The 23,194-nt window shown below is 32.9% G+C and overlaps 1 protein-coding gene across 2 annotated transcripts in view; it reads left to right on the top strand.

Annotated features, from left to right (window-relative positions):
* LOC143196022 (retinal homeobox protein Rx1) overlaps nucleotides 1–23,194 on the top strand; it is a 115,995-nt gene that overhangs the window by 48,923 nt on the left and 43,878 nt on the right. The window contains exons 1-2 of one of the 2 annotated variants that reach the window (XM_076403603.1): nucleotides 645–864; nucleotides 20,176–20,444. In XM_076403603.1, coding sequence (XP_076259718.1) covers nucleotides 675–864; nucleotides 20,176–20,444 — 459 coding nt within the window. In that variant the 5' untranslated portion in view covers nucleotides 645–674. Of the gene's footprint in view, nucleotides 1–644; nucleotides 865–20,175; nucleotides 20,445–23,194 lie in introns of those variants that run through there. The other variant, XM_076403604.1, reaches the window with a different exon arrangement.

Here is a 23,194-nt window from a genome sequence, read left to right as displayed (position 1 = left end):
AACTAACTCACCGAACTAAGTTAATAATAACAATTTCATCAAAATTTATCGTATAATTTCAGGACGCTACTAATAAAGTTTAAAATTGATTATTCGACCACAGAACATCAGGTATGATTGGTTTGTTTAGCGAAACCTTTTGACGAATCTTTTTTTATTATTACCACACGAATTTTGTCGTTTCGACGCTGGCGGATGTTTAATTTATATATATGTCGCAGGAACAGCAGCAGTAACCGTGTCGAGCCAAGCGCAATATTCAAAATTACACCTTCTGCCGAAACGCAAACATCCTCGGACCGTTTTACCCCGGAGAACGAACAGATTTAACCCAATCGTCCCGCCGATCCGCATCGCAATAAACACCGTCATCCCTAATTACCAGTTTCCAGAGCGGGGTCGCCCCCGAGGGCGACCGACCGTCGCCCCTGTGTACCACCCCCTCCCCCCCGTACACACCTAATATTATTTTAACGCAATTTCCCGGACGCAATCACAGAAACGGGTAGCGCACACCTAATTTGTTCGCGGAGGGGATGTGCCCCCACCCCTCCGACTCCATGATGGTCCGCGGGTCGCGCGCCGATTGGCCGAGAACGGCGTGGGCCACGCCCGCCGCCGCCGCCCACGGCTTCGCACCCTGTCCAGCGGGATCAGTCGTGAACGAGCGGGTCATGGATGCGGAACGTTGCGTCGACGATACCGCCGGTTATCTCGGGTATGCCCTGGAGGCGAAACCGTTGAAAATGGTGGTCGGTGGTGGTGCCGGCCCGAGACACACCATCGATAATATCTTGGGACTGGCGAGGAAGGACGAATCCGAAAGGGAAAGGCCTAATACACCAGGAACGGGCGAAAGTGCAGGTAATTTTGGCATGGGGATTATTAATTTAATTAAAGCCATTCAAAAGAAAAACACTTAATACATCGTTTCTGCAATTACTTCATTCATTATGGCTTTAATTTACACAAACAGTATGATTTAATCAAGTTACTTGGCGACACATACTTTTATCAATACAAAAATGCACATGTATTGATTTTCCATAAAATAATTTAATTATACCAACACAACATTCTTCATTAATAAAACAAGCAATAATTATTTTAACATTAATCCATAAGTAAGGCTAAAATTATCACATCTCTTCACTAAGATCATGTTTAATAGATTAAAGATTTAGTTTTAATTTTAATTGAAAATTTTGTTTTTAGTTATTCGTTTATATTATTTCTTAACATTATATAGTATTAAAGCTTATAGGTCTTACTATTATGCTATACAAGAATGTAGTGTGAACTATGCGTGTTATAGGCCAATAATATTTAAATTTACAGCCATATTGAATTATATTTATGTACTCAAACAGCCAGTGATACATTAATGTAATCATTATGTTAATTAAAATGAAATAAAATTAGTGAAAATTTATTAATAGAAGATTTGTAACGACATATTTTCATGATAAAAGGTAAGCCTCTTAAAATATTTTTCATATCTAATTGTTGAATAAGATGTCACCTTCTCATCGTCAACATTTTGCTATAAATTACTGGCTATTGCCTTTAATCATCTTTCTATACCACAAATTGTATTAATTGAAGATAATCGATCTCTTACGTATCTATCTATATGTAATTTTCGATCTACTAGTGAAAATGCGAGGTATCAATATTACAAACTGTCAAATTTGGTGGTTTTGACATTTCTTTAAATAAAATAACAGTTTTCCAATTAGTATTATTGTGTTACTGAGTGTATACAAACGTTAATCATCGAACGCTCAAAATTACATCTTCGACATTCATTAGTTTATGGCTTGGCTTGAAGAAATCTGCTTCAGAAATGACTGACAACTTGACGATTTTGGTTTAAACAGCTTGAAGGTGGTGATTTTGATGTCAATAACAAAGAATAGTATCCTCCATTCTCTTCTTTCAAAAAGTTTAAACAAAATTCCAAGGCTTCAAATTTTAGGCACATTGAAAAATAAACTGCTTCCGGACCTTTATATGCAATAGTAAAGATCCAAAAGATGGCGAAATGATTACCAAACTTTGACTGAAAATGCAATGTACGAACTGCTAACATCACGGTTTCATTACTGCTACTCAAAAGAAGAAGAGTTTTTTAGTGGATCTACTACAGGAACCGTAAATAATCATGAGTTGCAAAAGAGCGGAATTTTCATCGCCATAAAGTGTTGCCTTGTACAGTCATCTTGCAGCCTACCCACTAGACATAACGCCTTCAGACTGCTGCACCATATCTCGGGTGGCGCAAATGTTTTGAAATGCTGAAGAAGTGCGGAAATAGATCGATGATTGGATCGCTGCCAAACCAAATCTTTATTTCGACATGGTACCGCCATGTTATCGTAATTCAACCTAAAAAATGAGAAAAGTTGTAGGATATTATGGAAATATTTTTATTTTTATTTATTTTTTATTTTTTTCAATAAAAGATTTAGAAGAAGAGTTTTAAAGAAGCACCTAATGTATAGTATATTTTGTCTAAACAAAATTGTCATTTTCAATATTTATACATATTTGACACTAATAAAATGATATATTGCATATAATAATACAGTAATCCAGTACCTCATCATTTTGCTACCTTCAATTTGAGCCTGATAATATCACAACGATCGAGATATTCGAACGGGGCCAAGTCTGCCGAATTCAGCGGATGATTTAGTACAGCTATGTTTCCATGGTTTTTGCAACCTGATATTCATAGTTGCCATTTTACGACACTATGTTGTTGTCTCTTATATAGCCAAAGGCTAGCCTATAATCAAAAGAAATGTATCATTTGCAAACAATGAGACGTGTCTATGAAGTTAATCTATATGTAGATTTTACCCAACTGATTCCTTTTCTTGCTTCAATCATTCAGTAATTTTAGTCAGTTGACTTGTCTTCGTTACTTACGATTTTCTTCTAGTAACCATCTATAAACTTATATTGGTCAACTTAACCTTCACTGTTTTTAGTCACGTTACAAATTGAGCTTGTTATTTATAATTATTTCAAAGCCTCCCTTTATTTATAATTTTCAACCATACAGTATCTCCAAGTTGCGATGGATATTATTATTTTAGATGTAATATGACACAAAATGCGTATAATGACTTCATTTTGATGTATTAATGTAGCATATTTTTATGCAGTAGTAATTTCGCTACGAATGCCTAATATTTATACAACTAAATTCAAAAATGTTATGTATTTATTAACAAAATATTCGTAATAACAATGGACTTTATATTAGGTTAAAATAGCTTCCAAATGTTTTACATGTATTTTCACTCGCATAACCTACAGCGCAAAAACGTAAACCAGCGAAAACAGTTAACTTTTAACTATATAGCAATATTTAATGTCGTGCTGTTGGACTAGTTCCAATACCTGCAATTTCGATTGTTTACATAACCTTTTAAGTTAAAACAGGCTTCTTAATTGAAGATTACATTGTTTTTCTATCCAATGTAGAAAAAATATAACAAATTTTCTCTAAAACTTTAATTAACCTTATCTGATAATGATAATTGTGCAATATATCTTCATGTTTAAGTGAAGAATATTATTAGAAAGTAAGGGAAATACTTAAAATAACTAAATATTTAGGTAATTATCTCCTTGGCTCTGTTATAACGGAATCCGAATTCACAAAACCACGATTTATTTCCTTCCCGCATGTAGAGTACACGCTAAACATACACATACAAAATTGCTTCCCACTCTTCCAAAATATAGACAATCCCAATGGACACCCTCTTTAGTTTTATTATAAACTTCTGATTCATTAATATCATTCAATTATAATAAACAGGATATTTTGATTTGAGCCAATAATATGCAAAGTTACTTTGTAATGTATAATAAAAAATTCGACATAAAAAAATCAATGAATCATCAAACATATGAAGATTATGCAATGAAAATAGTTTAAAATATATTAGTAATTTTCGAGACTGGCTCATAAACAGCCAGCGATATTTTACTACAATTAATTAGTGAATAAGTCTATAAATTATCAAGTTATCTTATCTAAGTCATTTATATATGAATATGTTGATGCTAATTGTCTCATTAAATACATAGTCATACAGTTTAATTACGTTACATTACATTCCTAACTATTTAAGCTGGTTAGTCATATTGTTGATTAAGACAATTATGATATGGCCTAATTTATTTATTCGTGACTTTTACATTTATAGCCGCTCTAATACACCCATATAACATTGACTAATGTTGTCTAACATCATAAATATATAATTAAATATATATGGTTAAATATATAGGTTGCAATATAATATATAACCTACTCTTATTTAATTCAGATAGAAAATAAAATGTTTTTAACCTAAAATTTTCATAAAATACGAGGAATAATCTCCTATTAATTACCGGAAACCGCAAACCGATTGAATCGCGATTGTATAGGTAAGATAATGTTCAATTTCACCCAATTTATAAACACACGTAAATGTATTCGCAGCAAATGAAGAAGCTGAATATATCCCAGTGAAAATTCGATGGATCCGTTGCGAATTTGTTTAATTTGACAAGGAGACATCGTCTCTCCATTGCTTTTCAACCTTATAGTGGATGTCGAAAAATGCGAAAAATATTTAAATAGGTTGAACACGATGTTGCAAAAATTCTCGAACGATCTAAGGTTCGCTGATACAGACGTTGAATCTTCGAGAATTCACGATATATCTCTCACTGCATGTTGCTTTAGAATACATGAAAACAAGTCTTGACAACCGACCAAGGTCATGTAAATCATAAACACATCCAGTTAGAGTAAGTGTTGCAGTTCAAGCATTTGGAATTATCACCACAGAAAAAGTGGCATATAGGGCTGAAGTAATAAACCGAGTCTGTCAAGCTGCAGTAACTTTCACTACTCTAAGATGGTATAATCTTTCTATATGGCTTCCAAACTTGGACACTGTTATAGCCTGACATCAATAAACTAGACATTTTTCAAATGGTGTTTTTAATGCAAATTTTACGTGTAATTTGCTCACAGTGTAGCTATAGTATTGAAAATGGCGTTATTCTATTAATATTCAATAATCCGTTCACAATTGGGGAATAAATCAAGAGAAACCTGAAAAATAAGAGATCTAGAAATAATCTCTATTATGAACGCTTACCACTAACTAAAAACATCCAAGATAGAATGCTGGTAGCCTTTCGTCGATAGTGGTGATGCTTTATGAATATTAGAAGTTCTGCGGTCCCAACAACAGTGTATTATTTAAAGATTGAAGTCGTTACGTTCAACAAAATAAGACGTAAGTACTTAAAGTTATGTGACATTGACTTGAGGCATCATAATATTACAGGATTAGGCATCCATCCATAACATAACGTCCAAGTACTATATAATTTGTTGCATCAGTCTCTTTGTTTATTTTAGTGGGAGGCTGATTAAAATTCAACTCCAAAACAATGTCATGAAATTGATGTGAACGCAAATTAAAAGTGATACTTTTGTGTCAAGAATTAAATGCAAACTGTCGTAGAAGTACAAAAGTTATTTTGCAACATCGGAAAGTTGAATCAACACTATGGTAATTTAAATGGGGATGCTTGAATGGAACCATGTTCCACTAACAGTTATTCAGATTTCTACCATCTTAAAGATATGTGGCACTTTTTGATATAGAAATTCATATACAGCCTAAGAGATATGACATTCGTACTTATGACGATGTCTGCCATGACTATTTCTGAAAATATGACAGATTCAAAGAACGTAAATAAATATAGCCAGATATGCCCCAATATATAAACCACGGAGCTTATTAATTACTATATCTCGTATCACTATAAATCGCTATGTCGTGACTTTTTAGATTTCTTATTTATCTCTCAAAGACTCTGATCTCTTCTGTTGAGATCAAGATGGATACAACAAAATTATTTTGCGACATGTGATTCAGCACTGCTTGTGAAGATTCCCTGGCATTACAGATCTGCAAGGCATTACTCGTATCAGTACTATTTGATCTACCTAGAAGATGTCCCCACATATTCATATACTACGTCCTGCATTTGAAATAATATATCTATATTAATTCATAGTATTTATAATGTAATATCCTATAACATTATTCGAGACTGTATCGATGTGTGCTTTCATGCAAAGGTTTTACAATTAATTGTATAAAAGTAATGACATTTATCATTAATGTAATGTTACTACTTCCGTAGTATATGGAAAATGGTAGAAATCGTTGTGATTTTAAAACACCAAAAAAAAAACAGAACAAATCACCTCCTACTAGTCCTTAGGTCTCAGAATCTTTTGAGAAATTATCCATTAAATGGAAGAATACAGTCATTGAAAATAGACATGTTATTCCGGATGATCAATGTGTTTTTCATAATAAGTAAGGAACTATAGATATAGAACAAATATACAAACTGCTAAATTGAATAGAGTCATAAATATTAAAGTATAATGTAATATATACAGACGGCGCGGCAATCTCAGCATTTCATAAGTAGTATATTAAAAATACAACTGTGGCAAAAAATTAGCCAACCAACGAATACTAATAATTACCAATTATCTTAGGCGGAGAATGTTAAATGTCCTAGCGTAGATCTAGACGATAGAAAAAGAACAAACTTGCTAAACGACATTGCACTTAAACTTAAACGCAGATATATTAACTTATTGGATGCTAATCGAAGCCCTCCTTAGATAACAAGATATTGCTTTACAAATTAATACTTTAACCCATGTGGTTCTTCGCGGAATCGAACTATGAGGTTCAAGCAAATCTAATTTAGCAATCATACAAGTCCCAAAGCGAAGAGTTGCGTGACCTAGTCGATGCTCCGTAATGCGTTTATAATGAAGTGAAACAGTATGATATTCCTCTAAAACCAATAAGGAATGTAATGTATAGTGTTAGTGTTAGCGCTTCGAACGAGTGTTAACAGTAAAGCCCGTAGATTAAAACGTTTACTACCATCCGATCTGATTATTCTACAGATTTATATTTTGGAGCAAGATTAGAATAACACCTTTTAGATTTCATTTATTGGAGTGATATTGATAGTGATATATGACTTTCTTCCTTAATAATTTAAAATATAACTTAAGTTTTTGGTTAAGTTATCTTAAGCTATAATTAGCCCTAATGGAAAATATCATTCTGAGGTACGGAATGATCAGTTAATATCAAACCATTTTAATATCTTTTTTGGGCTTCAATATTTTATCAAATGCTCTAATAGTTACCTTCGTGACATATGATTATATATATATATATATATATATATATATATATATATATATATATATATATATATATATAGATATATATATATATATATATATATATATATATATATATATATATATATATATATATATATATATATATAGAGAGAGAGAGAGAGAGAGAGATAGTGTATATTCTATACTTCGAATCCTTCGAGTCTTTATTGTGAAAAGTCAGTTTGATGTGTTTTATAGGCAGTCAAGCAAGTTCCACCTGTAAAGAACGACAGTAGCAATAAGTCGTAATCAGAAACAGCAAGGTTTTAAGAATACGGTGGATGTTGTCCGTTGTGGTGACCGTTGTTATGCTGAAGAATAATATTGTTATGTCCTTGCTTGTATTCCGGCCGTTTTTCGCACATTTCTAGTTTCAAATGCAGCAATTGTAGTAGAAAGCGATCTCAATTGACGGTTTCATCCTATATTGCATACAAATCATCGTCTTCATCAGAACGTCAAAACCAAAATCATAGTCTCATAGAGAGAAAATTCAATAGGGGTCTTAGAATTAGGGGTTTCTGGTGAAAAGTTTAGCTTTGCCCAGCATCCAGGTGGCGTTATATCGGCCATTCAAGTAAATTAATTGACCAATTTAAATCTGCATTATAGGCATCTGTATAAAACATTTCGCTGTGAAGACATTTGATTGGTTCTCTGTTAAAGTTTGCCACGCAGGTGCGGCACGTGACAGCTCTGATGTCATGTTAAATTGACCAATAAAATTTTGATATGTATTAATATTTATATTAATACATAATCATTATATTATTATATGTATTAATAAACTTATCCCAACTTACAATAACAAAACATGGCGTAACGATCATAAATATTTTTGATACTTAGTCCAATCTGTTTGGGATGTTTAACGTTATCAACGATCTTCGAATGAATACGATTCTGCATTTCTTTATTATCTCTGCATCCGAATACACAGCACTTCCTAGATTGAGAATTCACTTTGATTATTGTACTACTGACTTATATATATACTAATAAACTAATAATTTATCTTCAAACGTACTATTCCTTCAAGCCATAGGGTAATATATATATATATATATATATATATATATATATATATATATATATATATATATATATATATATAGTATTAACTTAATACAAATAATTTCAGAATTGTTTTGCGTGGTGGCAGTAGGATGGCGCGGAATCCTTTGAGAAATTAAAACAGTTAAATCTTATGATATACGTCAGAATGCAGAAAGCATACCATAAAGCAATACTTAGCAACAAAAAATTAAAATGTATGATATATCAAAATTATAGCCATGCTGTTATTATGGTAAAATCAAGGAGTTAGAAAGGCGGCTGAAGCATCTATTCTTAACAATAAAATAAAACAGGTATGATAATATATTGTCTATAAAATCAAGCTCATCTTGTCGATCTACAAATTGTATTATATTATATTCTATTAATGTATTTATTGACATTTTGGTTGAAAAAGTTATTTCGGTTAAGAAGTCTTAATCTAAAATATTAATTTTAAGTATCTTGACCAATATTTGTGTCAAGTAAATGAACCCCTTCAAAATAATTACGTTTTTAATTGATGGTATTTTACAAACAAATTTTTATAGGGTAACACAATCTTTTCATCTAGTATAATCACCTTTACCTTCAATGTCATTTTGCCATAGCCCCATTTGGACACATTTTCTGTTGAAACCGTGTGTAATATTTTCAAGATTTATGCTGTTGTATTCTTGTAAATAATAATATAGATGAACACAAATGCTTTATATAAATAATCGTATACGTACCAGGTAAAAGCAATGCTAAGTCACACTCACATTCTTAATCTAGATAACTTGGGGGGTTTCTCTAAAAGAAAACTACGTATAGTTTTTATTTCCGCACATTCACTGTATAGACTACAATTTTGAGAATGGGGATACTTTATAATTAAATAATAGCGATTATACTTAGGCTACAAAAATGCTGATTGTATTTTAGTTAGACACACAAAAATGGCGTCGTAAACAAACTGAAACAAACAATCACATTATAGAAATGTGCCAATCAAATGCCTTTGTAGGCCAATTGAAATGAACCAATCAAAAAAGTAGTCCCGGAGCCAGCATTGAACGGAACACGCTAAATATTTCCTCGCGTATTTAAGTAAAACCTCTATATATACTCTATGCTTCAGGCATACTGAAAAGAGCGCTAAATAAACAGCAAACGTACCATAGAAACGAAGTTAGTCAATCAGATCCCGTCGCGGCTTTTAGTATAGCGATAAAAGTAGTGACATCTAGATGTTGGAAGTCGCAAAACATTCCCCAAAATGTCCTATAAAGTTAAATCTCTAATTCTCTTTGACCAATATTCACACGTTGAAATCGATGGGGCATGGTTGCCATAAACTTCACACAACATTCGATGGCCTTCGGTCGCTTTTTTTTACAAATTCAGACATTTTCAACGTACTAAAAAATATTTTTCACACTTCGACGAAATGACACCTACAGAAGAGTGAAGTCTGTCAGTGAGGCTTCAACATGAAGTTGGTTACAAATATACCCGATGAGATATAATACACTGTAAGACCATCTGTTGTAAATACTTTCAAATTAATTTCTCGGGTTACATAATAATACAAGTATTTTTTCACCATCGACTGCCCAAGCCTCGTCTCCAGGTAACACCGCTGCCATCCGTTTTATCTAATTGTATTTTTCACATTTTTTCTATGTAGCCAATAAATAACGGTCACTTAATGTAAATACCACTGTTTCATTTGGTTTTATCTCCATTCACCGAGCCACATCATTTACCCTAAAATATCAATCGAACGAATATTTGAGTGTGAGAAAGCTTTATGCAAAGTAGGTGCCGCGCGAGCTCACTTTTAACCAAAAGCAACGACGAGTTGATGATTCGGACCAGTGTTTGAAGATGATCAAGCGTAATAAATCTGAGTTCTCGCGTCGATATGTGACAATGGATGAAACGCAGCTCCATCATTTCACTCCGAAGACCAATCGACAGTCATCCGTGTGGACTGCACACGGTGAACCCGCTCCAAAGAGTGGAAAAACGCAACAGGTATAATTTTCATTGACTAATACCTTGTAAAAGGAAGAATCATCAACAGCGACTATTAGATAGCGTTATTGAACCGTTTGAAGGACAAAATCTACGAAAACGGCCGTATTTGAAGAAAAGAAAGTGGTGCTTCACCAAGAAAATGCACCCTGTCACAAGTCACTGAAAACGATGGCAAAAATCCATAAACTGGGCTTCGAATTCATTCCTCATCCACCGCATTCTCCAGATCTGATACCCCCCCTCAACGACTATTTCCTGTTCTCGGATCTCAAAAGAATGCTCGCTGGGAAGAAATTTTCATCGAATGAAAAGGTAATCGCCGAAACTATGGCCTATTTTGCAGTAAAAAACAAATCATACTACTAAATGGTATCGAAAAGTTGGAGTATCGCTATAATCAGTTTATCATCCTTGGAGGGAAGCATGCTGAATTAAAAAAAAATTGCCGAAAAGTGGGTTTTACTATGGCAGTCTGGGGACTTTTCAATTAACCTGTTATAATAACCATATATTTTTTGAGGCTACATGTTTATATTGTACAAAATCTGTGAAAATCTAAAAGGATATTTTTATATACAGTGTGGATTATTTTATACAGAATCAGAAGATCAGTTATAAAAATCAATAAGTTAATTAAATTCTATTGGAACACCTTTAAGGTTTAATATTGTCATATCCAGATGTGTTTAAGTCTGTAGAATATTTATGTGCATTAAAAAGATTAGAATGAATGCAAACAAATGAGTTCAAAATAGTGTCACTTACTTTGTCACTGTTATGCTGTGTTCCTGCTTTTAAGACAAATACATACAATAATGGTTTGTCCGTAAATACACTCTGTATATTAATTAATAGCGGACTTTATCTCCTATATTAAAAATATCTTTTCTTAACGTTAATTAGTTTATTATTAATAATAAAATATATTGACTGTCACCCTACATTTCTAGCAACATTTGATTATTTGTTGTGAAGTCAATTTTTTAAAAGAAAACTACGTCTAGTTTTTATTTCCGCACATTTACTGGATACACAACGATTTTGAGAATGAGGATATTTTATAATTAAATAATGGTGATTATACTTAGGCTACAAAAATGCTGATTGTATTTTATAATAGACACACAAAAATATCTTCGTAAACAAACTGAAACAAACAATCGCGTTATAGAAATATGCCAATCAAATGCCTTTGAAGGCCAATTGAAATGAACCAATCAAAAAAGTGGTCCCAGAGCCAGCATTGAACGGAACACGCTAAATATTTCCTCGCGTATTTATGTAAAACCTCTATATATACTCAATGCTTCAAGCATATTGAAAAGGGCGCCGAAATTAAATAAACAACAAACGTGCCATAGAAACGAAGTTAGTCAATCAGATCCCGTCGCGGCTTTTAGCATAGCGATTAAAGTAATGAAATCTAGATGTTGGACCTCGCGAAACATTCCCCAAAATTTCCTATAAAGTTAAATCTCTAATTCTCTTTGACCAATATTCACACGTTGAAATCGATGGGGCATGGTTGCCATAAACTTCACACAACATTCAATGGCCCTCGGTCGCTTTTTTCTACAAATTCAGACATTTTTAACGTACTAAAATATATTTTTCACACTTCGACGAAATGACATCTACAGAAGAGTGAAGCCTGTCAGTGGTGCTTTAACATGAAGTTGGTTACAAATATACCCGATAAGATATAATACACTGCAAGACCATCCGTTGTAAATGTTTTAAAATTAATTTCTAGGCTTACATAATAATACAAGTATTTTAAAGTAAGTCCTTCTTGTTAGGCGAACGCCAAAACCTAAATAGACGCTACCCGTTTGCATCTACGCAAACGTCAAACGCCAAAACGAGTAGTTAAAACTCTAATTATAATTAAATGGTCTGCATGCAAAAATGCAATTAACAATTATGGGGCTTTATCGCAAATCTGCTGTGTTTATTATTAATGCCAAGCAATTAGGGCGCACGAACGAAAGAGCTGTGTGGGGTGGCGGCGGGAACGGCGGGTACGCCGGCGACGGATCGATACACTTAATTTAATAATCAATTTCACGTTCGGCTTTAGGCCCCTATTCATATATTTTTTTTTATTTTGTTTCGCTCGCCTACTCCGATTTATATCTAAACGTCCGGCTCGAAGGACCACTAAATACCCCGTTTCCGAGTTAATTTCGCCCTTTTTATTCGGTTTTATTATAACGAAATTTGTTTCGTTATTAGCCTTAGAACGCGACTCTTTTATGTCTGTTATGTGGTGCCTTGTTAATAAATATTTAAAATAATAATTTTTGTTTGTATATTTTATGTAATATTACGTATTAAAATTTGCTTTTTTTGTCTGGTCAGTCTTTGATCGATCATTTGCTGGAACTATGAAACGATATAGATGATGACAATCGATTGCTTGTAGAATTTGAAGTTTAAACCAAGTAAATCCATAATATGCAAAGAATGAATGAATTAATATTAAAGTTAATAAAACCTAATATATACACAATATTTATTTCTTAGTAAGGTGTGGAGCAACTATTTGCTGGAATTATTTGCGGAATATATTCGTTAGAGTGTCTGAATGAACTGGAATTGTGACCTATACTTGAACCATAACGATTACTTTTCCTTCAACTACAATAGAATTAAATATCTCATGACAGTCCTGTATATTAAAGCCTGCATGTTTCGTTTTGTTGTTGACTGATTGGCTTCTAGCAACTGCATTAAAATAACAGCTCCTGAAAAGGTCAGGTCAATCTTTAGACATTTTTACCAATGCAAAAACTACCACAAATTGCTTCAGTCATGGAAATCTACTCATCATCCTTTAAAAATATATCGATATATCGGATAAATTTTTTTTCAAAAAATATCGATATATCAATATGTTGTTGCCAGCCTTACATCGCTCTCATAATGTTTCAATTATATTAATATTGCAATTGTGCTGGCCAGGGAAGATGTTTGATGACCTTCGGATGTTTATCAAGCCAAGGCTGAACCTTCTTGTTTGTGTGTATGGGCGCATTATTATTCTCTAATATAACAGTGTTTAACATTTTTTTTATTATTTAATTAGTACATTGTTACTAGTCGCTTCCGTCTAACCTACAATTTGTCTTTGTGCTAAATTAAATCTAGGGGGGCCCATCGGCCCTAACTCAGTCTGTGGTGAAATAATGTTTATACATGTCACTGCTGAATTTTTTAATATATGCACCTCACTACACAGCACTACACAAGATCAGATGGTTTGCTTCTTTTGAGTCTGTGTCCTGTTCTGGTGGTATCCAAAAGTTGCAATAGCTCAATATTCGTATGAGAATGGAGTCTTTCCTTATGCCTTCTTGCAATTATCTTGATTTCTTGATTGACTGTGGGTATTTGAAGGTCTCGATGTAGGTAATCAGTTCTATAGTATTTAGGGGTGCACCCACAATATCTTTCAAGACTTTGTTCTGAAAAATTTGTATTTTACATACTTGAACTCCATATGTCCATATAGGTTTCAATATTTGCTTATATAATATCAATTTATTATGTACTGATAATTGTGATTTTCTTCCAATTAACCGATACATTTTCCTATATTTCAATTCCAGTTCTTTTCTTTTCTTCTTTATATGTTCCTTCCAGCGAAGTTTTGCATCGAGATTCATTCCAAGATATTTAGCGGTATTGCTATATGGAATGATAGTATTATTTAATGTTATAGGTGCTTATATGGTCTGTTTGTAGGTGAACTGCACATTACCGATTTACTTTCATTAATTCTTATAGTGTTTAGCATGACACAAAAAACTTTATCATTGAGAATATCGAAATATTATTTCACTGCAATCTGGCCATTGATGTTAATAAGAGGACCATCTGAATGCCACAATATTGTCGCCTAAATCAAAACGGACAATTCCCCATGTTTAAGTGTAGGAAATAGGTGGTCTGCATCGTTTTGGTTTATTATTTGGATGGTTTACAATATTTTAGGTATGTTGCCATTGCCCTGGATACTATTAAACGTTAAACACTTCATTTTCACAGTCACAGATCATCCTGTTAACCAATCACAAATGGTTTACCTGGTTTCGAAGCACGAGAGATCACAGATATTACCGATCCGCTTGTTTTAACAGTCGCAGAACAAAGCGTACTGAAATATAATCTACAAGACTGATCATATAAATAAGATCGTCATTGCATGGTATTCATATTATCTTAACTGAGGCCAATAGTAATAAATTATTTTGTAAATTAAAACTGTCTAAGCATATTTAATGTAAGATGTAATTAATAAAAATATATTATTTTAACTATCTCCTGTAGATTGTGATTGGTGCTATTGAGTTAAGCGTCAAAGGTAGCAGAAATGCGATCGATATGTGACAATGGATGAAACACTCCGAAAACCAATCGAAAGTCATACATGTGGACTGCACACGATGAACCCGCTCCAAAGCGTGGAAAAACGCAACAGGAATAATTTTCATTGACTAACTTGTAAAAGAAAGAATCATCAACAGCGACTATCAGATAGCGTTATTGGACTGTTTGAAGCTTGATGGACGAAATCGCCGATAAACGGCCGCATATGAAGAAAAAGAAAATACTGCTTCACCAAGACAACGCACCGTGTCACAGGTCAGTGAAAACGATGGCAAAAATCCGTGAATTGGGCTTCGAATTTATTCCTCATCCACCGTATTCTCCAGATCTGTCCCCAGCGACTATTTCCTGTTCTCAGATCTCAAAACAATGCTCGCTGGGAAGAAAATTTCGTCGAATGAAGAGGTGCTTGCCGAAACTAAGGCCTATTTTGAAGCAAAGGACAAATAGTTCTACAAAAATGCTATCGAAAAGTTGGAGGGTCGCCATAATCAGTGTATCATCCTTGAAGGGAATTATATTGAATAAAAAAAAGTAATTTTGTCAAAAAATTGTGTTTTACTATGATAGACCGGGGTTTTTTAAATTGACCTTTTATAATAACCATATACTTTGTGAGGCCACATGTTTATATTGTACAAAATCTGTGACAATCTAAAAGGACATTGTTAAATGATATTTTATGTACAGTGTGGATAATTTTATACAGAAATTTCATTCCACTGCTTGTTTTAAATCTCAATATTGCAAAAACTGTACAAGCCTACCATATACCAAACGACTAAAGCAAATATCTCAAATATCCGATATCATTGTTTAACGATTCTGATTGTCATAAAATATATAGCTTTCATTGCTTTATCAAATAAACAGACAGCATACATCTTTTCTATTCAATATCAGTTATAAAAATCAATAAGTTAATTAAATTCTATTGGGACACCTTTAAGATTTAATATTGTCATATCCAGATGTGTTTAAGTCTATAGAATATTTATGTGCATTAAAAGATTAGAATGAATGCAAACAAATGAGTTCAAAGTAGTGTCACTTACTTTGTCACTCTTATGCTGTGTTCCTGCTTTTAAGACAAATACATACAATAATAGTTTGTCCGAAAAGACACTCTGTATATCAATTGATTAGTTGACTTTATCTCCTATATTAAAAACATCTTTTCTTAACGTTAATTATTTTATTATTAATAATAAAATATATTGACTGTCACGCTACATTTCTAGCAACATCTGATTATTTGTTGTGAAGTCAGTTTTTTAACATCTATAGAATCTTTAATATTATTACTCACATATATTGTTTAATTTCGATGTCTAATAATCTACAAATAGTTCGACATTTAATATTATATTTTGGCGATTCATAAAGATGATATTTTCATTTATTTTATTAAAGCAACACTACTTCTGCTTCATTGTTTATCAATATTCTAATTTTTGGTTATAACCACATATTAAATAGGAAATTAAACTTTCTATATCTCTGCAATTATGTAATATGTATAAACTATAACATAAGGCTTACAAAATATCAAAAATCCATTGAGAAGATACGAACATATTCTGCAAATATTCCAGTGTATATAGTAAAACAACATTTAAGAAAATATAAATATTGAATGCAAGACTTGTTAAGTGTTGTTTTATTATGAGTAGATATGCGTAGTACATTTTTGCTATTATTGTGTTGTACTAACATCAGTACAAAACAAGATGAGTACGAGATAACACCCAGGATAACTTATACGACTATCCATTTTTAATATATATTTACTAATGTTTAAGGAATACATAAAAAGGAAAAACAAGAAAAAACTAATTAACTTCAAAAAAATTACATACTGATGAAGTGGGGCTCTTAAAAAATAGAGCGCTCTCATTAACACGATTACAAACTTAGTAATAACGTGAAACGAAAAGAAACAAGTAACTGTTACTATTGTATAAAGTAAATAAAGATAATCAAAACTTTTTTCCTGAAATTTCAACTGTTCGAGAAAAAAAGTTGGCAAAACTTTTAAAAAGCAGTAAAAATTAAAAACAAAAAGTAATTTCGATTAAAACACATTTTAAATTTCGTTTTTATATGCCCTACCACTGCGCGTTAATTTGTGCTTGTTGTTTAGTTGTTTTTCTTAAAATATATTTTAAAGTTTCCTTTTACCAACCATGGGTTTATCTGGACTGGACCTACAGTTTAACGTGGACTACGAACCACGGTCCTTAGCATTACGCCTACCGACTGGCGAATGACCTACTTTAGAAATCATCCCAGAAGACATCCGGTCTTACCCAGCCTGTTTATTGACGTGACTGGGATTCATTTTCCTTGTAGGATTTTACATTCTTGCTTAGAACAATCACACATTTTAAACAATCACAAACATACATTTATGAGCATGCCCCAGCAGGATTCGAACCCACGGCTATCGCAGCAGTAGGATGACCGTCCTATCGCCTTTACCACTGCCCAACCGGCTTGTCTAGTTGTATCGCTTCCACATTGTTGTGATTTAATAATTTTCTTTCGCGCTTTTAGCGTTAGAAATCCGTTACGTAGCTAATAATAAATATTGGTAAACGAAGAACTTTATTTCGGCAGCGAATGACTAGTCATAATAAGGTTCAGTGAATGTTGTAGATACATTTGTTTTTGAACAATTACAAATGGGTTTTCTGAATCCTAACTGCATTTCAATGATTAACCACTATATTATCTATGATATATATAGTTTTCAGGGTTGCCAACATTTCAACAAATAGCGACATATTGAAATATTGTGTAAACTTTCATAACCACACGTATATCATTGAAACAATAATACTTCAACTTATAATTTTCAATCATAATATTTTTATGCATCATATTTTCGGTTTTATCTTACCTTCTCAATGCTAGATACAGTAACTATATTTTCTGTGAATTAACATAATTATAATTCCAGAAACAATAATACTGTAATCTATAAATCTCATTTATCACATTTTTTGAGCGCCATATTTTCGGTTTTATCTTATATTTTGAATACTTGACGCAGTAATCATATTTTTTATGAATCCACATGACTATGTGTATGGCCAACGAATCAACAACTATGAACCCATTTGATTCACTCCAGTTAACAATTAGGTTTTATGACACAATCGTTGATTTTGGATGTGCTGAAATTGTTTGTACGACAATGATTTCAAATTTGTCATAGTACAACACGTTTCTTGACAATTTGGGAATCTATGTTTTAGGAGTTAAAGTTTGAGGCAATCTTTATCTTTAGGAAGTAATTTTTCAAATGTATGTCCAGAGACGCTAAGAAAGTTACCAATGTTTCTTGGAATATGTTCTTTTCACTAATTTTAAACTCCCTTGGTGATCAAATCTTTTTAGTGCAGTGATTTACTTAGTCTCTATTATCGCACAGAGACAAAAAGCAAAACAATTCGGTAAACCCAGATTCTTGTTCGAGCAACATGCACCATATTTTAAAGCCATAGACCTGGTTTTCATGTTTCAATTAGCGAAAAACCAATTCCTATTTTGTGTAGGTCTTTTTGGGGTGAGTGGAATGACCTGTACGAATGCAAGCATAAAATCCACAGTTGTGAAGAAGATCTGCCTTAAGACTTATTTTCGATGAATCTATGAAATGACGCCATTGTGGCTTGCAACAAACACACAAACATAAAATCAGCTAAAAATACTCAAGCAGCTTTTTTGTTACAGACCTGTACAATATTTATATTTTAGCACTCGATGTAACAGGTCAATTGAAAAGTCCCCGGTCTACCATAGTAAAACACGTTTTTTTAACATAAAATATAATTCCCTTCAAGGGTGATACACTGATTATAGCGACCCTCCAACTTTTCGATACCATTTTTGTAGTACGATTTGTCCTTTGCTTCAAAATAGGCCTCAGTTTCGGCGATCACCTCTTCATTCGATGAAAATTTCTTCCCTCCGACTATTCTTTTGAGATTTGAGAACAGGAAATAGTCGCTGGGGGCCAGATCTGGAGAATATGGTGGATGAGGAAGCAATTCGAAAACCAATTCATGGATTTTTGTCATCGTTTTTACTTACTTGTGACGGTGCATTGTCTTGTTGAAGCAGCGCTTTTTTTTCTACAATTTCGGCGGTTTTTCGGCGATTTCGGCCTTCAAACGGTCCATTAACGCTACGTAATAGTCGCTGTTGATGGTCCTTCCTATTTCAAGGTAGTCAGTGAAAATTATTTCATGCGCATCCCAAAATGCAGACGTCATAACGCTGCCACCCGACTGTTGCGTTTTTCCACGATTTGGGGCGCGTTCATCGTGTGCAGTCCACTCGGATGACTGTCGATTGGAATTCGGAATTCGGTCACATATCGACCCAAATACTCGGGTTTATTACGCTTCATCATCTTTAAACATTACTCCGAATCATCAACTCGTTGTTGTCTTTGGTTAAAATTGAACTTGCGCGGCATCCACTTTGCACAGAGTTTTCTTATACCCAAATATTCGTGAATGATATAATGTACACGTTAAGTTGATATCTTTAGAATGTCGGCCATTTTATTCAATTTCAATTTACTGTCATTCAAAATCGTTTTGATGATTTTTTTCATGTTTTCGTCGGTAACAAACACTTTTGGGTGTCCACTGCGTTCACCGTCTTCGGTGCTCATTTCACCACGTCTAAACTTGACGTACCAATCCTTGATTGTTGATTTTCCTGGGGCAGTGTCCGGAAACTCGATATCAGGCCAAGTTTTTGTTTCAACTGTATTTTTTCGCTTCAAAAAGCAATATTTTATCAATACGCGAAATTCGAAAAAAGTTGCTTCGCTCAAGTACCATAATTCACAAACTAATGATCCGACAGCTGTCAAATTTATACACGCATCCTTCGAGGGTTAGGACTAACTAAAAACATATGAATTTAATCCTAGTAGCGCCATCTATGTGTCAGGTCGGCGACTTTTCATTTGACTTGTTAAAAATCTCTATAAAAAGCAGCTTTCTTGTTACAGACCTGTACAATATTTATATTTTAGCAGTATAGTATCATTTTTTAACGTGAATTTAAGTTTGCTATTTGTAGATTTTGTTTATGTGGTAGTTAGTGATGGCTTACAATATTTTTACTATAAAATTTTCCATAAAAGCCTTGCTTTTTGAAACTGAACACACTTATGCATAAGTATTAAACGATGTATTACATTCATTTGATATCCCTGGTATTATTTAGTAAGCACTAATAGATAATGATGAGCACCGACTGATAGTGAGTGTGATTAAACAATTATACTAACTAATTTCTTCAAATAAATTAAGAAAAATATAAGGCAACTTGTTATGTATAAAAATGTATATTTTTTATTTCAGGGGAAGGCAGTTGCAATTCAAACGACGGCGTATCGGACCTACGATACGGCAAGACCGGAGGCAGCGGATCGGACGACGAAGGCCCCGGAAACAATTCCGGTCTCTCGGAAGCCGACAGTTGTAAAAAGAAACACCGCCGGAATCGAACCACCTTCACCACCTATCAGTTACATGAGCTGGAGAGGGCATTCGAGAAAAGCCACTATCCGGACGTGTACAGCAGAGAAGAATTAGCTATGAAAGTCAATTTACCGGAAGTCAGAGTACAGGTGAGTTACAAAATTTACCGTGTAAATATTTTTAGTTGTCGATCGTAATATCCTTATAATTATCATTTATCCTCTATTAATTATAACTCTAATCTGAATTACTTCAGTTTTATTCATTAAAGCTGGGGTTGGGAACTATCGACTGCAAATAGTGAAAACAGTCGATAGTCGCAAGACAGTCGAACCAGTCCATATAAAAACTAGCGACTGAAAATATTACCAATTCTTTCCCTTACTAATTTTGAGACAGGAATGGATGGGTATTATTCTGTGATTCTCAGTGCTCTACAGATCGGTTAATTTTAAATAATCTTAAACTGGCAAGAGGTATTATGAGAAAAAGAATGGAATAATGATCCCAAATATATTTATTCGTATTTTAGTATTCCTAAAGTAACAACGACATGATATAATAAAAGTAACTGGTTTATTTCTATTTCATTCCAAAATGTGCTTACTAATTTTTTTCAACCGTTGCTTCAGTGCTATGGAGATGTACATATTCCTTTTCGAACTTTCTGTGAGAAAGAAAAATAAATATATAATTGCTACAATTTATTACCTTGAAATTAAGAGTTTAATTTTGAATGATGTAAAATTATGTTTATATTTTATATATTTGTCTCGATTGTAATGAGAAGAGATTGACTGATGAGATTTGAGTCCGCCAAAACTGACATTCAAATTGTAGGACGTAGATCAAACATAATTCTTTACTCAATAACTACGAACCACCAGAATATGAGTTTAAAAAACAACAATCCGAAATGTACGGGGGTTCCACAGCGACCAACCCAATAATATAAGATATGACCAAGTAGAGGTTTATTAGAAATAAGAAAATCTAATACCTATTGATGTTACCATCCTAAGCGACAACGCACTTATAAAAAACTGAAATAATGTCAAAATATCCAGATCTAGACGAAATGATCTAAAATAAAGGACATCTACATTGTCCAAATAATTTAATCAAAGACAGCCTTAAGACAAAAATTACTGGGATCGAAAAGAGTAATATTTATCAAATTAAACGCCAATGAGCTAATCAGTTTTCCAAATGTATTTTGTCGCCTTTAAGCCTTCTCACCTTCCACCCGACCAGCCTTCGATGCAGAATGATGATGTATGTAAGAATTTACATTTCCACGAATAAAAAAGAAAATATTTTTGCTAATAATAAACTAATAATTTCGACCTGTTGAAATTAGTAACCTAGGCAAACGATCTATAACATTAAAAATTTGGATAGTTTGGCTTTGGGGAAGAAACTTAATAATAAGTCTGAATAACAACTAATTAATATTAATGTAAGCAAAGTTCATGTAGGTGTATTATATCTTGTAGATAATAAGTTCAAGTTTTTCTTAGAATTAGTTATATTATTTAAAGCGTATAATTTATTCAAATTACGTATAACGGCATAAGTATCATTCGGCTAATATTTTTCGCTTATACCCTCTAGAAAACATTTCATTTTCGATCAATCAATCCTTTTTTAAACTTATTCGACATGAGATATCAATAAAAACAAATCATAGTCGGAATATGCCAAGCCTAGCATATGCTACATACACTAAATAGCATATGCTCAACTCATATGAGTATGCTGGTTAAAATGTCTCAGTGTCGCCCATATTTTATAGAATATATAAAAATATGGCGATATATATAGTCAGTTAGCAATAATCTAAAGAATGATGAAAAAGTTATGAAATAATCAGCGTCTTCATGAATATAAACATAAGCTAAAACATGTATCTATATCTGAAAACTCTTTCAATAAATGTGATAATAATAGCCCTCTCTATTTATTTTTAATATGAAGGAATAATAAGAAGCCACCAAATACTATTATGAGGAAATGGATATTTGGAACGTCTATAAAACAACTTGCCCGAGTTAGTTACCGAGTGGCATTGAAATGAAGTCACCGAATCAGCATTTGCGGGGCTAATAACAGATTTAGAAACTACAAACAAGCAAATATACATATATATGAAATATTTTTCTCAACTTATGTCAAAAAGTTCTGATATATATTGCTGCAAATGGCAATACAAATGGTAACAGTAATTATTGCAATCCCTAAATATAAAGAGCAAGTCAATAATAAGGGATTAAATTTAACCACTTTAACAGTGTGTTAATAGTTACAATTAAAAACCTAGTTATTTGCTTATTGTGGTTTTAATTTGACATTGTAGTCAAGTAATTTGGTCTAAATTGAAACAAAAACCTTTAAAGGACATTATTAAATGTAAATTTAATACCAACAATAAAAACTAACACTAAATTATCTAAAATAACTAAACATCTACACCTAATATTTCTCAATCATTATTAAGTCGATTTTTCTATTGAAGATTTTGCTGAATCATTCAATATTAAGCCGCAAGCAAAGGAGCTGTCGTGATCGTCATTTCGGAAGCTTCACAACCCTCAAGCCACTGTCAATCTGTCGATTCTAAAACGATTTAAATAACATTTGAAAAGAGGCCCAAGTTATTAAAAGCCTTCGGACGTTATCTGATAAAACGAGAATCGGCCATGAGTAGACATTTTATTGAGATGTGACGTATCGCTGCTTTTAGTTTAACTTCTTAAACAGTGTCAAATGTTAACAACAAAGTAAGAGATGTAAATAGTTTCATTTAAATAAAGTTTCACTAAGGATGTGAATGGATTTAAAGAATTATTTATAAATTAAAAAATTAAGGAAGTCTGACTTGCCGCATTTTCGACTCCCT

Source organism: Rhynchophorus ferrugineus, unplaced genomic scaffold (genome assembly GCF_030347505.1).
Source record: "Rhynchophorus ferrugineus isolate W39M unplaced genomic scaffold, kcgeb_rfMv2 rfM4, whole genome shotgun sequence".
Taxonomy (NCBI): Eukaryota; Metazoa; Arthropoda; class Insecta; order Coleoptera; family Curculionidae; genus Rhynchophorus; species Rhynchophorus ferrugineus.
The sequence above is the reverse complement of the archived record's forward strand: the minus strand, read 5'-3'. Positions and strand labels throughout refer to the sequence as shown.